The 18,079-nt window shown below is 54.5% G+C and overlaps 3 protein-coding genes across 3 annotated transcripts; 2 read left to right on the top strand and 1 right to left on the bottom strand.

Annotated features, from left to right (window-relative positions):
- Window positions 1–2,458: 2,458 nt before the first annotated feature.
- N656DRAFT_795800 (Pkinase-domain-containing protein) lies at window positions 2,459–5,277 on the top strand (the record flags this gene model as incomplete). The annotated part of the gene is made up of 4 exons (XM_064817458.1): window positions 2,459–2,469; window positions 2,646–4,641; window positions 4,698–4,797; window positions 4,868–5,277. 4 exons carry the CDS (start codon window positions 2,459–2,461, stop codon window positions 5,275–5,277), a joined length of 2,517 nt encoding a protein of 838 aa, XP_064672680.1.
- A 1,165-nt stretch (window positions 5,278–6,442) lies between these two features.
- On the bottom strand, window positions 6,443–8,211 carry N656DRAFT_776185 (RTA1-domain-containing protein). The gene is made up of 2 exons (XM_064814586.1): window positions 7,629–8,211; window positions 6,443–7,372 (listed from the first exon to the last, which is right to left on the bottom strand). The coding sequence occupies exons 1-2, from the start codon at window positions 7,970–7,972 to the stop codon at window positions 6,634–6,636; spliced, it is 1,083 nt and encodes a 360-aa protein (XP_064672681.1). The 5' UTR covers window positions 7,973–8,211; the 3' UTR covers window positions 6,443–6,633.
- A 3,143-nt stretch (window positions 8,212–11,354) lies between these two features.
- On the top strand, window positions 11,355–14,981 carry N656DRAFT_703574 (uncharacterized protein; the record flags this gene model as incomplete). The annotated part of the gene is made up of 2 exons (XM_064811105.1): window positions 11,355–11,596; window positions 11,657–14,981. The coding sequence occupies 2 exons, from the start codon at window positions 11,355–11,357 to the stop codon at window positions 14,979–14,981; spliced, it is 3,567 nt and encodes a 1,188-aa protein (XP_064672682.1).
- Window positions 14,982–18,079: the final 3,098 nt, after the last annotated feature.

Here is an 18,079-nt window from a genome sequence, read left to right on the forward strand (position 1 = left end):
ATGCAGCAACACGCCGTTTTTCGATGCGCCCATTTCTGCAAGCCAAGCCGCCTCTACCCGCCCGGGCGCAAGACCTGTGAGGCTTAAACGTGGATATCTGGGCTCGATGTTTTTTTCCTACAACAGTTGAGACGAGTAGGAGTGGCAATCAAGAACTACTCGGCAACACCACCGCAATGGTTCTGAAAAGGGTCGAGCCCATGTTTCCAATGGGGCTCCTTGGGCATCATATGAAGAAGTTATTGAGGGTCCATGATGCCCACCAAGGAGGTTCAATTTGGCTCCAGGATCTTAAGCAAACGAACAAGTAGGCATCGATGGAGAGGGACAGATGCGGTCGTATGCCAGGGTATTAAGAGAATCCCTAATTCTGTACTGTACAATACAAGTAAGTACCTAGGTAGTCGAGGTAGCTATGACGGTTTGTCCTGCTCATGGAGCACAAGCTGGAGAGCAGCCGTATCAAGTGTTGCAATCTGGGCTCAGCAGCCTTTATCCTGCGACAGATCCGCATTTCAGAAACAAAACTGGTGGATATCCTAAAAGGGGGCTGTGAGATTGAGGATTAGCGACCGCCAGAGACAGCGGCAACTCCCACATGTTCCCCGTCGATCATCTTGCCCCGGGACGATGGCTGCTTGCTTGAGTTGCTTCACGGTCCAACCAAAGGACATATCGCCGAGCTTTACGGGGGTTGCTTTTGCATTTGCATTGCGACGACATTGGTGCCGGTACAGTACGTTGCTGTCGCGAGTCGGCGCGGCTAAACCAGTCGATACAACTTTGCACAGCGGCTACAGTGCTACACCAATGCACCTCCCTGTTGCCAGCAATTGACATGCTTGACCACCCCGTTTTTTTTACAATCTTAATGCCTCCTCGTCATGAATTAAGGCATTGAAATATGTAGGCGAAGAAGACTGCTCACAATCACATATCCCGACGTCCCGGAATGGAATTCGCGCCGCCTGAAACGGAAGCAGGAAAATGTCTTGATCAGGCAGAATGGCAAGCTCTTGCCGAGTCTGTCCGGCAACAAAACCCCACGGACAGTTTGGACAATGACTAGTAAGTTACAAATAGTGTGTAATATACGAGCAGCTCAGTACGGATATGGTTCACGTTATACTCGAGGCTTCTGAGCCGTGACTTGATCTCTCTTCACAAGAAATCTCCAAGGGCATCTTATCATCGCAGAATTTCGTCATATTCACGAGCATCTCATTGATAATACCTAAGGCTTAAATGTTCCAGAACTCCTAGAATCACACTTGACATATCAGTATTTCAGTGGTTCTTTGTCCAAAACCGAGCCGATTTCCAGTTGCGGCCCGAGGCTGTTGCACGTTCAGGTGTGTGGGCCGCCTCGCTTTGGACGAGTGGACGTCTTGAGGTTGCGCAGCCCCTGGCGTTTTGTGTTGAGGGCTGGGCTGTTGCACCCTGAATTTAGATAACGAAGTACCGCAGCATATCGTAGTTATATCTAGGTAATGCTACACGGCTGCTCCGTACTTCCTTAATAGAAGCCTCGTTTGCGCTATCAGGGGCAAAGCGGAGACCCTAACAGCGGGCCCTGATCCGCGGTCCAGTGCGCTTACCCCTCCTTTCAGCGGAGGTGGGCCCTTGCGCTGGTGTTGCCCAGCCTTTTTTCCGGGTTCCATTCTTGAACTGATCCACAGGCACCCGGCCCTCTCAGGACTCAGGAGAAGCAACCCATTGTCGCTTTGTCCGTCCAAAAGACCAGCCAACCTTTGAGGCCGGTGGTGTTCCCGTTCGCATCTCTTCTTCCCATCCTAGCCTACCGTGACTTCGAAACCCTTGCTTTCATTCCCGGGCCATTCTTCCTCGTCGCCGTTTGTTACGTTCCCATCATCGAGCACAGTACTGCGACCCAGGCAGGTAACCGTCCAGCGGCGCCGCACATTTCTGGCTGCAGACATTGGATTGACCGCTCTCCCCACCTCATTCAACGAGGAGTCCGGCCAAGTCCACAAGGCCTACATTGACTACCCGTCCTCAAATTCGACACATGGTAGCTTCGCTTCCTCGCCAACCGTGCGTTCTTCGCTGAACCCGACTGTTGGTTGCGTCTACACCGCGATCCTGCGACTGATCAATCTCGATATCGAGATCGCTTCGGTCGTCGGTTGGTGCCCCGGCACGCTGTCCTGCGCTGTCTCAACCTCCGCTTCGAGTTGCGCGCTCAGTGAGGTCGTCTATCCTCGTGCCATCGCAGAGTGGACTATCTCGGCCTGGGCCAGAAGTTATTCCCGACCTGGTTCTTGTCAGTTCGCCACAAGTCTGGCTATCTTGCTACCTCATGTTTGCTAACGCATGGCAACAGAGAAGGCTGTCCGGCAATCTGCCAGAGTCGATTGTCGACTCCAACAGTTGCAACCCATCGTCTCTAACTGATACCCTCCTGATAGAGTAATTTGCCCACGGAAATCGAGTCACAATGTCTAACAGGTATGTGTACTTCACAACGCTAATCCCCGATGACGATCACGGTCGACAACCTCGTCAGACCCCTTCTCTGGAGACATCGGTGCAACGTGATCCTACAAGCGGTCCGCTCTTTATCAGCCGCTCCGATGGTGCCCCGCCAGAAGCTCAGTTGGTGCTAATTCTCCTCTGTACTTCAGCGTTTACTCGTCCGGGCAATTCATGAACCCCGGGCCCGCGCCTCGCCCTCCTACAGACAAGCCTCGTCTTGGCCTGATGCCCAATGTCAACCTTCCAGGCAGCATGTCGAACCTGAGCATATCCTCGCCTGTCTCGAGCACCTACAGCGGATCGACCATAGCTTTGCCGATTTCGCGGCAAGGGTCTAACAACATGGATGGCTCAGGAGGGCTTGCCATCATCAAGCAGGGCCCTGTAGGCCTGCCGAGTAAAAACCCATTCCAGCAGTGGAAGACCAGATATTTGATTTTGCGCAAGGATATCCTGGATTTTCACAAGAATGAGAACGGCAAACTACTATACAAGATCCAGCTCTCGGATGTAGTGAGCGTCGACCGCGTCCCAGACGATAACGGGGACCCAGTTTTCGAGATCAGGAGACATCTCAACAATTCGTATCCGGGGCCTCCCGGCGATGATGACGATGGCATAAGATCTCTACGGATCTGCGTCAAAACCGATGACGAGCTGTATGAGTGGATCGACTGCATCTATGCCCGCTGTCCGAGCGGTGTCGGCAACCCCACCAACTTCTCGCACGCCGTTCATGTGGGCTTCAACCCCCAAACAGGGCAGTTTACAGGACTGCCGGAAGAGTGGACTAGATTGCTTAATTCATCAGCCATCACCAAGGAGGATGTCGAGAAGAACCCTCGGGCCGTCTACGAAGTCCTTGATTTTTACACCCTGACAAGGCGCAACGAGGAACAAGAAATGTACGGCAAGCCTATGGCCACGCCTTCGTCAAACACCGTTCAAAGTGAGCAATTCGGCTACTCGAGCGGAAACTCCGTTGCGCCGCCGCGGCAGGTGAAGCCCATTCAGCGTGGCCCCGCATCCTACCCAACGACACCATCTCCCGCTCCCGGACCCAGTCCATCGGCTCGATCTTCACCGGGCGAACCACAAGCCTCGCAGACCCAACAGCTGCAGAATGTGTCGCCTAACTACATCTCCGCAGATCGCATGCGGGAGGAGCAGCGCGCTCGGGAGCTGGAGCGGCAACGTGCCGAGAGGGAGGAACAGGCGCGCCGGGAGCTCGAGGCTTATAACGCTTCGCTCCCTAAGACCAAAGTCCCACTGGCCCAGCAGGAGATTGGCGGCGGCTACAGCAGTCCTTCTCCACCTTCTGCCGATAGGTTTAACCCCACACGGGCAGCGCCCAAGGCTCCTCCAGCTCAGTCCCTGAGAGCGCAGCGGCCAGCACCTCCTGCGCCAGCCGGGTCATCCATTCCCAGCCGCAATGCCCCTCAAGCACAACAATCCAGCTCCTCCCCGGCCCGGGACCCCGCCGCCCAGCCACAGAGAACCCAGCGGCCCGATCAAGCTAACGGTCCCTCGGCTGCCGCCCGTTATCCCAATGGGTCACCGGCGATGCGGGGCCCGAACGGTCAGACTCAGACACAGCAGCCGTCACGGTTGCCAGCGCCGGTCAAGCCGCTGAACGTAACCAAGCCCCAGCAGGATGGTGGCGTCAAAGCTGCCGAAGCAGCCTTGTCTAAGCCGGCGCAAGAGCGCAAGCAGGATGTGCGCATGTCGACCATGTCGGAGAACGAGGTGATGGCGAAACTGAGGGAGGTTGTGTCCAAGGACGATCCCAACAGACTGTACGCGAAGCAGAAGAAGATCGGCCAAGGCGCGTCCGGCTCGGTCTACGTTGCCAAGGTCATGGCCACGAGACCGGGCGCTCCGGCGAAGCCGCGCCCCAACGACCGGGTTGCGATTAAGCAGATGGACCTCGCCCATCAGCCACGCAAGGAGCTCATCGTGAACGAGATTCTGGTCATGCGGGAAAACAAGCATGCCAACATTGTCAACTTCCTCGATGCCTTCCTCATGGATAACGACAAGGAACTTTGGGTGGTAATGGAGTACATGGAAGGTGGCGCCCTGACTGATGTTATTGAGAATAATCCCGTCATTACGGAGGAGCAGATTTCGACCATTTGCCTTGAGGTTCGTATCGTTGGACATGATTGGCTTCTTGTTCATTCGCTAACTTGTTGGATTAGACATGCCAAGGCCTCGAGCACCTTCACTCACAGAACATTATCCACCGCGACATCAAGAGCGACAACGTTCTTTTGGACGCCCGGGGCAATGTCAAGATTAGTTCGTCAAACCCACCCGACCTGGACTATTTTCTGACTGAAGGACTTGTGCTAACCTCGTTCCAACGCAGCCGACTTTGGCTTCTGTGCCAAGCTGACCGAGACCAAATCGAAGCGGGCGACAATGGTGGGTACGCCGTACTGGATGGCGCCTGAGGTGGTCAAGCAAAAGGAGTACGGGCCGAAAGTGGACATCTGGTCGCTCGGCATTATGGCCATCGAGATGATCGAATCGGAGCCCCCTTACCTCAACGAGGAGCCACTAAAGGCGCTGTACCTCATCGCTACTAACGGCACGCCGCGCCTGAAGAAGCCCGAGAAGCTGAGCAAGGAGCTCAAGGCCTTCTTGTCGGTCTGCCTCTGCGTCGATGTGAAGAGCCGTGCATCGGCACAGGAGCTGCTCCAGCATGACTTCCTGAAACATGGTTGTCCGCTGGCTAGCTTGGCTGAGTTGCTGGCTTTTAAGAGGGTTCCTAAATAGGAGGCCGATCGGTTGGAGCGAGGATGGGTGGTTTGGGAAGTGATAGGGAGTATTGTCATGATTCAGCGGCGCGCCCCTTGGCAAAGGAAAGGCGGCAGGGAAGAAGACAGTCAAAGATGTCTTCCTTTTTCTGCTGACGGGAAGGAGAAGGAGGAAACTCATTGAGCCCGGCCAGCTATTAGGGGACTGGGAAGGAGGGCGAACGAAGGCGAAACAAAGGAAAGGCCCGGGCAGGCAGTCACATAGCTAAATGCATGGTGTGGCATGGCATGGCATGGCATCACGGCTCTGGGCACCTCAGTACTCACCTTCTTCTTCATCCCCCCGGCCTTGGTTACCTGATTCTCAAGGCATTTAGCCTCATGTTTATGGTTGGTTCTTGTTAATATTGTGGGTTGCAGCTCTTTCATGTCGGCTGCGTTGTATAACCTGACTTGTTGCTCTGTTTCATACACATACATACCCCTCCCAGCATGGGAACAATACGGGAGGTAAAAGGGGTTTTACTTCCTACACTGTGAATTCAATGAATAATTGTTCATGGCTCGTCGCGTTGTAGTTTCCACTCGTCGTCTGACAGGGACGGATTCCTGGGCTTGGTTGGCGTTTCGGTCCTAAGTGGCACTGAGGGGTGTCTCTTGCAATCGACTTGGGTTGTAAGTAGGTACTAGTGAGTTGGGTCTGTGGTTTCTGGTTGGCCGTGAGGTGAGGCGATGTCTGGGCCTGGTGATAAGGCTGCATACCATCCGATCGGGACCTGAATATGCTGTGGTTCTTGGGCGTAACAAGGCCATGCTGGTGTTGTGGTGTTGAACTGGTAGGGTAGATGTTGGATCAGACTATGGTATTGAGGGTTGTTAGTGTAGTTACCTACATATCCATGACCTTTGCAAGCATAAATCAAGTACTGGATGGTCAGAATCCATACTTACAGCAGGGGTACAGTATAATGGTCCTATACCATGTATACCAATGGACACAGTACTGGATGGAAGTATCGCTCTCCGAGTAGGCGGATCACAACGGGGGGGTCGTTCTCACCCTACGCAGATCTAGACTACCTATACAGGTCAAGGTGGGTATAGTATCAACGCAGGTCACATCAACCTAGCGTTACTCCATTGTCATTCGCAACGTAGGACTGGAACAGTTGACCTACACGATAAGGGGCTCCGTACTAGAAGTACAGTACACAAACTAGTAGAAGTGGGGATTAGCCCTGGATATCAATCTAAGTCTATGGATATTCCAACAAACATGACACGCTTAGGCAAGCAAGCCTTGATACTCCAAACCGCAGGAGAAACCAACACAAGAGAGTGATGACCGTAGCCCGTTCACAGCCAAGCCCCTTTCCTACACACCCCTCACACTGGCAGTCTTATCCGTGGAGAACCCCTTTTCGGACCCAAACCGTGCCGACTGGTCAACGACTTGCTGCCCGTCGACCACCACATTTGACCCGTTGTTGTTGTTGTTGCTGCTCTTCCAGCTCGCAACCGACCACGCCTTGCCACCGAGAACGATGCCCGGGTGAAATCCCGTCAGGAGCGCGCAGGCCAGGATAATCATAGTGCCCTCGAGCACCATGAAGGTGACCTCATCGTTAGCCAGGGGACCCCCAAACCCTTCCGACAACTCAGCGCAGCGGAAGACGGAGCGGACAAAGACGAAGAGAGCCGCGAGAAAAACAGCGACGATATAGGCGGGCTGGAACAGCCGGCGAGAGCGGAGCTGTGCCCAAGCCGGGTCGTCATCGTTAACCGTCCGACCACCCCCGGAGCGGGCGCGCAGCCAAAAGTCGAGGCTTGCGCCCGCGAAGAGCAGCAGAGCAGCCACCTGCCATGCCACACCGGCAACCATGGTGTTGATGCCCGAACGCTGCATTTGGGAAAAGGGCGGCGCCGTCGACGCAATGGCGCCGCCGGCCGCTTGCAGGATGAGGGCTACCACGTCACACCCGATGAAGACGTACGTGTACATCTGCGGCCGCAGGCGCGCGTGCTCGGCCCCGTAAATGACCACCAGCCGTGAGAGTGTCAGGTAGATGGCGGCGGATAAAAAGGCGGGTCCGATGGTCAGACAGACGAGGTACCTGGGATCAGGTTAGCGGTTGTATTACAGTTACTACTTAGGACGTCGTCGTGCTTAATGGGTTTGTTTTGGATGGGATGATGGGTTTGGGAATGATCAATACACCGGCGGAGATCACAGGGGGGGTCATCCACCGTTGTCGCGAGTGTCTCTTTCAGGGGTTGGGTAAACAGCATCTGCCCACCAGGGATATCGTAGTGAAGCACACGCCCAGAACCCCGGTAGATAGACAACATATTGCGAAGAAGAATACGCACATTATAAAGTAAGTGTCGGTAAACATATTGTCGCGCATCAGAATGCGGGCAATATACCCAAGAACTTCGAGGACCAAGCCGCCGGCCATGCCAATCATGAAGCCCCATGTCTTATACCGGATGCCGAAGAAGAGCTGGAGAAGCAACAAGAGGCCGAAGATGGCGGCGAAGAGAGCGTTGCCGGCCAGCGACGGGTAGTAGTCCATGAAGCCGAGAAAGTAGTCGTCGCCAATCTTGAGGGGGCATATGCACGAGTTGCACAGGCGCGGATTCGTGAGCAGCGTCACGTTGAACGTCTCGAGCGTGACGCCGCTCCAGTCGGGCTCCCCCGTCGGGCAAACCATGTTGTCGGAAGCCTGGTTGGACTCAGGGGAAGTCGAATGTTAGATTGGGTCTGTCTCTGTGGGTTGTGATGTAGCTCACTTGAAGCACTTGAAGGTCAATATTTACATGATTTGTGGGCTTCGACAGGAGATAAGTATTCGAGGATCTGAGTTACCTTACCTTTCCGACCCCAAGAAAAAAGAAAACAAATTAGCATGCCGTCTTACGGCTTTGCCTCTTAGTCTGGTAGAGATTCGTGGTTCAGGCCTGGCTCACAGCACAGCCCCCTGAAATAGTTTTGTGTACTACATACGTAAGCCTCGTAAGCCCTTAACTGCATTTGTTGGCTTGGCTCAGGGCAGCCGCACGCATCCAGAGCGAGATGCCCTCAACATACGAAATGCGTCCTTCATTTCCATGGCGTGCGTTGGGCCTTGGCTCCTCGTTCCGAGCCGTGGACGCGTGTTGTGCGGCGGTTGGGGATTCAATATTTGTCCAGATCAGGATAGCAGAGAGACGGCGGCGGGGGGTGGAGTACGTAGCCGGCGACCACGAGAGTCAATAACTGGCCACGGCAACGGCAGCCCGTAGCGGTAGCGGCAGCGGCGGTGTGGCTATCTCCCGTCGGCCACGATGCCGGAGGTCCAAGCCGGTGAATTCTCGTTTCCGTCTCCGTCGGGCCCATGTTGTGGCGCCCCCCCCCCCCCCCCCCCCCCCCCCCCCCCCCCCCCGGCCTCATCAGTTGCTGCCAGGCAGAGTATAAGTATCTCGGTCAGCGAGTCATTCTCAATGTTCAAAGAGGTGACTCAGTCGGCAAACTCGCTCGCATTGCACTCGTGCACCGCCAGTTCTCTTATTTCCGGGCCCGCAGGGACTCAGCACCGGCCTCTCCGGTCTCACAGAGCAAGAGACTGCAGGCTTGAGAGATCTGTGTAAAGCGTGCAATCCGCTTGGGTTCGAATATTGGGAAAATCCATGGTTAGTCTTGATGAGTGATATGCTTCAACCACGACGGCCTGATATATTTTCATCTTGGATCCAGCAGTTTTGACTGCACAAGGCAAGTTGTTGATGAGAATGATGACAATCACAGAAGACACCTGTAGGAAGCAGACAGATGAGGCAGCCAGACGCGACGTTTCAGAATTTGGAGTGCCGCGCAGTCGATCCTCTGGGCCCTGATTGGTGTGCTTGGGTCTGGGTTCTGGGTGGATGCGGCATGATTTACCGGTAGTTAGCAGCTTAGAACACATTTTTAAGCCTGCCGTTGCCCAGGTCATGCACCTAGTAAGGGATATCCCCGGGTGACAGGCGCCGTCCCTTGTCTGATCAGTCGTCATTAGCGTGCTCTCCGTTCCTGCTTCTCTTTTTTTGTTTGGCTGGAGTCATTCGCTGGTCCTGCACGTAACGTTAGAGCGGTTCATGAATGGCATTGATGCGAACTCCCCTGAATGGTGTGACAGGCGAATGAACGAACGAGGAAAAGGGGGAAAAGGGGTTCGGCAAACAAGGCCATGGTCGTGCAAAAGGGATCTACGCCGTCGAGGGGCATCGGGAGCCACTTTCTGCCCTCGAGATAAACGGGCTGTGTACGGTTTGGGTGGGTGTATACTGTATATAAAAGAGACACCTGAGCAGTCAATTGCTTTACCACGACCGATAGGGCGAAGAGGACATGCAAATGGAGTCCTGTGAATGTATGTACGCCGTCAGAGATCAGAAATAGTAACTGAGCTGAGGTTAGTCAAGTGCAGTGCCGCTGCAACAACGGGTTCTCAAACCCTCCACTAACATCCATCTGTGTCCGATTCAGACAGCCGCCCGAGTCCGAACGACTGGATGTTGATGGCTAACGTTGACTGCAGGTGTTTGGTGGCACAGGAAACAGATCTGGACGCAACACCGAGCGAATTCCACAAGGAGGCTGCTGGGTCGAAGGTGGTATCACCTACTGTGAGATGAACCTGCCTTCATATGGTAGGCACCAAGGTAGTAACATTGAGACAACCCTTTGTCCTCTAAGTATTTGTATACCTAACGTCAAGTGCGTAGCAAGCATTGTGTGTGAGCAAGGGAGAAAAGAAAACGAAACGGACGACTCGTTGCCCCGGTCGGGTGTGATGCGATGCGACGCCCTTTGACCCGCCTTAATTGACGGCTTTCAGATTGCGCCAACACATGGGAGGCTGTCAAGCAGTGCAAGTCAGGTGCATGAATGGGCAGTGCCGGGTTTTGAGAGTCTGAAGCAGAGGTGCAGACGCAGCGCAGCCTTCGAGCTGAGATGGAGCTTCCAGGTTGGAAGCTTGGAAGAGCAGGAAAATTCCATGCACCGACGTAATTAACGTTTTGTGTTGTATTGTACTTCGTACGTTTAACGTTAAACGCCCAGGCCACTTTCAGCCCTCGCAGCAGCCGCTACCCTCCCCCTGCCTTACGCTTTTTACAGGACCCAGGTACCTACGTAAGGCAGCTCACCCCTCCCCCGTAGGTGCCCTACCATAGGCCCATCACAGTAATTCGCTTGTTTCATCTTGGGGCCAAGTTTGCTTTCTCCCCTCTTTACTCCTCCACCGCAACCCTCGACCCTCTTACCAACCCCCGAATCTTGTCTCCTCTGGGCGTCCCCCTCCGATATCACTCCTCCTTTTCGAGTTTGCTTTATCCCTTCTCCAGGCGCAATTGATGCCGCCTGTATATTGAACAGAGCTCTGGATTTCATCTCGCGTTTAGTCGTGGGAGCTGCAGGCCGAACACGAGACGAGGTCAAGTTTTTTTTCGCCGGTAGCCTCGTCACAGGGAAAGCCAAGCCAAATCCGTGCGGGAGCATCCCCAGCATTCCTCCTGCGACCTGCATCTGTGCAGTGACAGTCAAGCATTTCCGAGCATCTCCAACATCTCTTATATCCTCGGCATCCAACGTCGATCTCGAACATCGTGCCGTGACTCGATACTCCGCGCCTCCCCGCGCCGCCGTCGACAACGTTCCTTTTTGAAGTTGGCGAGCTAGCCTCTTCCAGCACTCACCGCCTGCCGGCGCCTTGAAGGGCCGTCGTCACATCAAAAACTTGTAGTTAATTGCTGTTGCCAGCTTGCAACAAACCTCCTCGAGAGCAAGACGGCTGCACCAGCGTCAACCCTCCTTCGACCTTGGCTGCTACCCGTCTTCGTCTCGATCCCTGATTAATCGCAATTCCCTAGACGGCCCACGACCCGTTTCCTTCCTAGATCGATTTTCATCGACGCGCAGCGCACGTCGTTGTACGATTACATTACCTTTGTGGTTCCACAGCCGGCCGACGATTTCGTCCCTGGGGCCTTCATCGGGGCCCGGAACGTTACGCTTGTTCCGACCGGAACCAAAATACGAATATTCTCATGAGGGTCGGGATCAGATAATTGATAATGTCCACTTCTAGACCAGGCGAGCATTTGACCATCGGCTACCCGCCGCAGGCTCAACACCGCTCAACGTCGCCAACCAGTGCCTCGTCCAATGACCCCCAGTCAGCTGCCGGCACCCTCCGGTCGCCTTTTGGGCTGTCCCCAGGCCTTACGCCTACCTCAAAGATGTCGGGTGGTACACGCTCCGGCTCTGGCTCCCCTTCACACGAGATGCCGGCGTCCGGGCGCCTGTTCTCCAAGCGGTGAGTCGTGTCCCCGCTCCCCTAGTGCCGCTCAACGCTAATTTGCTCGTTCCATTACAGTGCCAGAGAGATCCAGGCACAGGAAGGGGTTCCGGGATTGCCTCTAAATCCCTGGGGCGGACCTCCGACGAGCGGAAACTCGACGCCGCTCCGCGAAAACATTCCCGAATCGCCCACCGATGGGTTTCCCGACTTCACCCAGCTGCCTACTCCCGACAGTCTGCCGCAGACCCGCCGCGCCCGGGCTGGTACCCTACCTTCTAGGTTCTCACCCGGCGGTGCTGGCAATGCCTTGCTAGGCATACCAACCCTGGCCTCCAAGACCTCGCGGCCCAGCCCGTCGCAGACTCCATTCAAGTCCCCGTCGCCGGGGCTCGAGGCGCCCAGCGACCTCCCTGGCGCGTCCGCTTTACTCTCGAGGCTGCGCGCCGGCTCGATGCCCCAACGGAGCCCCTTTGCTCACGTGCCCGGCACCAGCTCGCCCTTTGGCCCTTCCATCTTCAGCAGCTGGAATCCTCCCGGTCGGGAGAGGGGCAACACCCTGGCCAGCATTGCTAGTTTGGGGTCCAATGGGCCTAGTTCCCCAGCCCAGTCTCACTTTTCTCGAGAGGGAACTGCCGAGAATGATGTTCATATGAGGACATTGGATTACCTTGGGCTAGCCGAGACGCCCCAGCCTCCGCGAGCCCAGCTTGCTACCCCATACATACCCCCGAACTTTGCCGATTTCACTAGGGCTGCAAATCGGTTCCGTTCCTACTCAGTCAACAACAAGGATAAGTACGCGGATGAGGAGGATGATGAGTTCGATGCTGAGACCATGTCCATGATGGAAAGCCAGTATGCCCAGATCCAAGACCAGCTTGCGGCAACAAATGCTGCCATTCAACAGCATAACCTGGCTGTCCAGGCTTTTGTGAGCCAAGCAGCCGTCAACCGGCCCCGTGCAAGGACGGCTGGCGTCTTGGACACTCCCGGATCCCGCATGCTCCGCAACTATTTCCCCACCCCTTCCCGACTTGACAGCTCCATCACTGCCGCCGAGCTTCGGCTACCCGACGAGAAGGACTTTGATGAGCTCCCGCAAGCCGTCGCCGGAATGTCGCTGGGGAGGTCAAATAGCCGCAACAATGGCCTGTTGGGTGCGGATGAGCAGGGTATGGAAGGGCCCACTAGTGCCCTGTGGCTTGGCAGCATTCCGACGTCCACTACCACGTCGACTCTTACAGAGATGTTCAAGTCGTATGGTCCTATTGTCTCGGCTAGGGTTCTCACTCACAAAAACTGCGGCTTTGTGAACTTTGAGCGGGTCGACAGTGCAATCGCAGCGAAGGCTAACTTGAACGGGAAGGAAATCTTTCCTGGTGCCGGTCCAATTCGCATTAACTTTGCAAAGCCGCCTTCGAGCGCCGGCACTCCGGGTCATGACAGCGCTGTTCCCTCGCCCAGCCCCGATCCATTCGCGAAAGGCCATGAGAATGGCCAAACGCCTGCTGCCGGCCAGTCTGGCGATGCTGCGCCAGCGCCCATTGCAGGCAATGCCACCCCCACCGTGCCTCCCCTTCACGAGATGATGGGAGATATCCTGGACATCGTCAAGCAGTTTGGGGCAACCGACGAGGACAGCTTCCGCATCTCCATGAGCTTGCAGAGAGCGATACAGTATAACACGTTCATCGATGAGATCCCTCCCATCAAGGAGCCTGCCCACACCAGGGTCCATGACGCCCCGAAACTGCGCGATATTCGCAAGAGGATCGACAATCAATCCTTGTCCCAGCAGGAGATTGAGAATATTGCCATTGAGATGCTCCCCGAAATCGCCGAGCTCTCATCCGACTATCTGGGCAACACAGTAGTGCAGAAGCTCTTCGAGCACTGCTCTGACAGCGTCCGGGACTCGATGCTGGCCGAGATTGCTCCACACATGGCCGAGATTGGTGTCCACAAGAATGGCACTTGGGCTGCCCAGAAGATCATCGATGTGTGCAAGACCCCGCACCAGATGAGCCTTATTGTGCAGCATTTGCACCCCTATACGATTCCCCTGTTCCTCGACCAGTATGGCAACTATGTCCTGCAGGGATGCTTGAAGTTCGGCAGTCCGTACAACGACTTTATTTTTGAGACCATGCTGAGCAGGATGTGGGAGGTAGCTCAGGGACGCTACGGTGCTCGTGCCATGCGGGCTTGTCTCGAGAGCCACCATGCCAGTAAGGATCAGCAGAGGATGCTGGCGGCCGCGATTGCCTTGCACAGCGTACAGCTGGCTACCAACGCAAACGGCGCCCTACTGCTTACCTGGTTCCTCGACACCTGCACGTTCCCGCAACGGCGTACAGTTCTATCACCGCAGCTTGTCCCTTATTTGGTCCACTTATGCACGCACAAGGTCGCGTACCTGACGGTATTGAAGGTAATCAACCAGAAGGCAGAGCCGGATGCAAGAGACACCATTCTGAAAGCGCTGTTCTTCACCCCGAACGACCAAGTGTTGGAGGCAATTTTGAGCGATCATGCTTGCGGCGCCACCCTGATCTTCAAGGTACTGACGACCCCGTTCTTTGACGAGTCGATCCGGAGCCAAGTGGTCGACAATGTCAAGGCTGTCTTGATCCGCATCAAGGCACAGCCAGGGCAGGGCTATAAGAGGCTGATGGATGAGGTGGGTTTGTCGACAAGGAGCGGCGGAGGTGGTGGGAACAGCAATTCTCGGGACCATGGAAACAGCTCTGAACGGCAACGCCCAACATCTCGCCAAGCCACCCTCAGCTCTCAGCAGCAGCAGCAACAACATGCTCAGCAACAGCAAGCTGCTCCATACGGCGGCAACAGCAGCGCCCAGTATTACAACCCTCTCAATGCTGTTGCACCCGCAGCGAACTACGAGATGGGCTTCACCATTCCCCGGAGTGAAGGCGTCGACGCCGGCTTACCCCAGCAATTCCCAGCGTTCGGCGCTCAAGCCCCTGTGTTCAACGCTTCCAATCCGCCCATGGGACCAGCCGCCCTTCAACACCTACAATACCAGCAGAGCATGATGTCCCGCGGTGCGCCGCAGCTGAACAACTACTTCCCGCCCATGCAGGCCGGATACGGCGGTTTTCAGAACCCGAGCCCGTCAATGGACCAATACCGGAACCAGGCCCTTGCAAACGGCAGCCCCGTCCAGCCGCCTGGTGCCCAGCTCCCGAACATGCCTCCGGCAAATCAGGCCCCGTTCGCCCCGCCTGGGTTCAACATGAACATGGGCATGGGCGGTGGATTCGGCTATAGTAACCCGGCAGGAGGAATGCAGAATCCAGCATACATGCCGGAGCAAGTCAATCCGAGACGCGGACGAGCAGGTCGTAGCCCTCAGCCTGACCGGCAGCGACGGCAGTGAGCACCGGGAGCTCGCAGTTGTTTTCTTGCGTTACCCGCAGTTATGACAGATTTTGTCGATACGACGGGAACGGGCCAGGCGACAGAAACTCTTGGGGGCCGTTGGCGAGGCTTGTCCGGTCGAGATGTGTCGGTCGTGCGCTGCGGACTGTGTAAGAGAGATTATTTAGACAGAACGAGATGGCTCGCTGCCGAACGGATGGACGCGATGCACATTGCCGGCCCTATGGATACCTGGCCGATCTCTCGGCCTGGGTTGGGGTCGCTGGCTTGTTGACGAAAGGGGAGGGACCTGGGAGTGTGTGGCTCGGGTTTGTTCGGCTGGGCTTGGGCTTGGTTTGGTCTGGTTTGGCTTCCACTTGGGCATTCGGCTTTAGTCCGGTTTGGCTGAGGGAAGCAGGCCACCTTGAACATGGATTACCTAAAGTCGCACGTACGCCTCCTCTGTTCTTTTTTTCTTGTTGCTCTCATAGATACGGTACGGTACGACAATTGACACGCGCCGTTCATTCAGACAGAGAGAGAGGATCATGGGAGGGAAAGAAGGAAAAAGGGTGTTTGGTTGGTTGGACCTTGATCAAATCTTGGGTGTTGTTATGGGATTCCTCTTCGCTTCTTTCATCCGGGCCGGGGCCATGTTGTTGCTCCCATTTGATTCCTTGTTGGAGGGAGGAGGGAGGTAGAGGGTTGGTGATGGGAAAGGGGGGACGGGGGACAAAAGGAAGGGGAAAGCGGCCGGGTTTTTACCTACGGATTACCTTGCAGTGAGACCACTCCGGTCTGGTCTGGTAAACAAGCAAGCCGAGTCGGGCAGTGTCAGTGTTGGGATGCGATGGTGGCGTTGGAGTACCTGAAGTTGTGCTCTCTGCTACGAGTTTTGACTACTTCACCCTCACAACCGGCTGCGGGACCGCCATCAATAACAATACAACTTAGCAAACATTGGGCAGAGAAATATGGCTTATTTTTGTCTTCTTCTTTTCTTTTTTGTTATCCATTGCGTGGGTTCTCTAGCTTATACTTTTGTGACGATGATGTTGGGGGGTTTTGTTGTTTTCTTTCTCTGTGTTGAAAAGAGGTTCAGTCCGGGTTCAGTCCGGGTTCGAGCAGTGTAAGGTGAGGGACATGTCACTACATACTTGAGTTTCCTGATATCTAGAAAGGGGGTTATGTATGTTGATTTGGATCTCTTATTCTCTATTCTTTATTGTTTATACTTTACATTTGTCTTTCTTTTAAGGGGTGTGGATGAATGCTGGCGTTGAACGATCTTTGGTTCTTTTTTGAGATGGGAGGCGTGTAAGTAAGTGACAATGGCAGTGACGGGAGTGTGATGCGAAGAGAGAGTGTGGCAGGGACTGTCTAGAGTCGGTCATTTTGAGTATGAATGGACAGCGTTGCATGACGTTGTTTGAACTGTTTGGTTCTACTAAGTGCTTGAGGTACCAGTAGTCAGTCAGGGTAGGTAGAAAGATGCTCATTTCTCTGTTGTGTCCGAGTAGAGATAGAAGTGAATGGTAGCTCGAAGATTGCCTGGGATTACCTAAACCACCCCTGAGAAGTGTTTAATCTGGCTTTGGGTTGGCTTTCGCCCGGATGTTTTCCTTCTTGAGTCTAGCGATTTTGTTCATCCTGCCTCGCCCAAGCAAAGCTGGGCAGCTAGCAAAGGGCTCGGGCAGTTCCCTGTCACCGTTGTGGAAAGACAACTACCTATTTCTCTTCCTTCTAAGCCTTGACCTGGACAGCAGAGGCTGACACTAGGATGACTGAATCATCTATCACCTATCACATACAGTATAGGGCTATAGGCTTCCCTATCTACCACCTATTCACCAGCAGCAAGCGCCCTACCAGTGCACAATCACCCATCCATGCTCCATCTCCTCTTCATAGGCAATGTAAGTACTTAGAACTCCCATATTTTCATCTTACCTTGCCAGCAGAGCAGAGCAGAAGGACGTCACCTGTTGTTTGAACCAACTACCACTAACGTTAAGCAGAGCAACAACACCAGGCTTCAAGTCGATGATGACAAGAGTAGAAAAGCTGAATTCACCATTCATGCCACTCGTACTATACATACAACGCTTCTCACTAAATAGTAGGCATAAAGTAGGCCAGAGTGTGCCGCTTGTACAAACTAATAAGAGGCTAGGCAAGTAAAACTTTGACAAACCTCCGCACTCGACCCCCATGTGATACAAGTACTAGCAGCAAGTAAGTGCCCTTGGTGCTCTAGTACCGGTAACCCCCAGCATCCGTCCGTCAATCATGGAGAGAACGCTAAACAGATACCAGTCAAACACCCCAACCAACTCAGTAGTACTCCCAGCAGCAGTAGTCACTGACAGTAAGTACCAGGTAGTATTGCAAGATAGCGGCAAACCACAGACCACAACCACAAACCGCAATTCATGAGAGGGAAAACAAACACGAAAAAGAAACTGAGTTAAGAACGCCCGAGCCCTGTCACATATTTCCCGTCCAGTGATTTATCTATCTCTCTGTCTAATAACAAAAATACAAACGGGCGATGTGTTCCTAAGATGGAAGGGTGTAACTTGTAACTCCGTACCATGGGATGTGGTGGGATGGAATGGATGGATGGATGATGTCCTTCCTGCCCTTGCTGCCTGCCTTGCCTGCCTGCTTGCCAGAATGGATGGATGGCAGTGGCAATTGAAGTTATGTTTGTTATGGCTTGGACAAACGAACGGGGAATCGAATCGAAGAATGCCTTGTAATCTTCGCCTCGCTTGCTCTTACTCATCCCCTTTTCCAGCTTCTCATCCACTCCTAAACTGAGTGCACTTCATTCAGCCCGGCCGATACCATGCCTCTCTCTCTCTTTCTCTCCCATGTTCATCGTTGTTCACTGGTCCCTCGCCGAAGCACCCCAAAGTCCCTTGTTCGGGGAGTGCATGGTTGGATAAGAAACGTGAAAGAGCATCACTTGTTGAGTCCGGCTAAGCTGCCTCGAGACTGAAGAGGCCCGGGGAAGAAAAGCAGGCAACAAGTAGCCGAGGAAAGCAACCAGCCGGGACTTCCTACCCATCCCATCTCACACCTAAGTGCAGAGTAGGTAGTCAGAGAAAGCGC

This window comes from Canariomyces notabilis (genome assembly GCF_033297395.1).
Source record: "Canariomyces notabilis strain CBS 508.74 unplaced genomic scaffold N656scaffold_4, whole genome shotgun sequence".
NCBI lineage: Eukaryota > Fungi > Ascomycota > Sordariomycetes > Sordariales > Chaetomiaceae > Canariomyces > Canariomyces notabilis.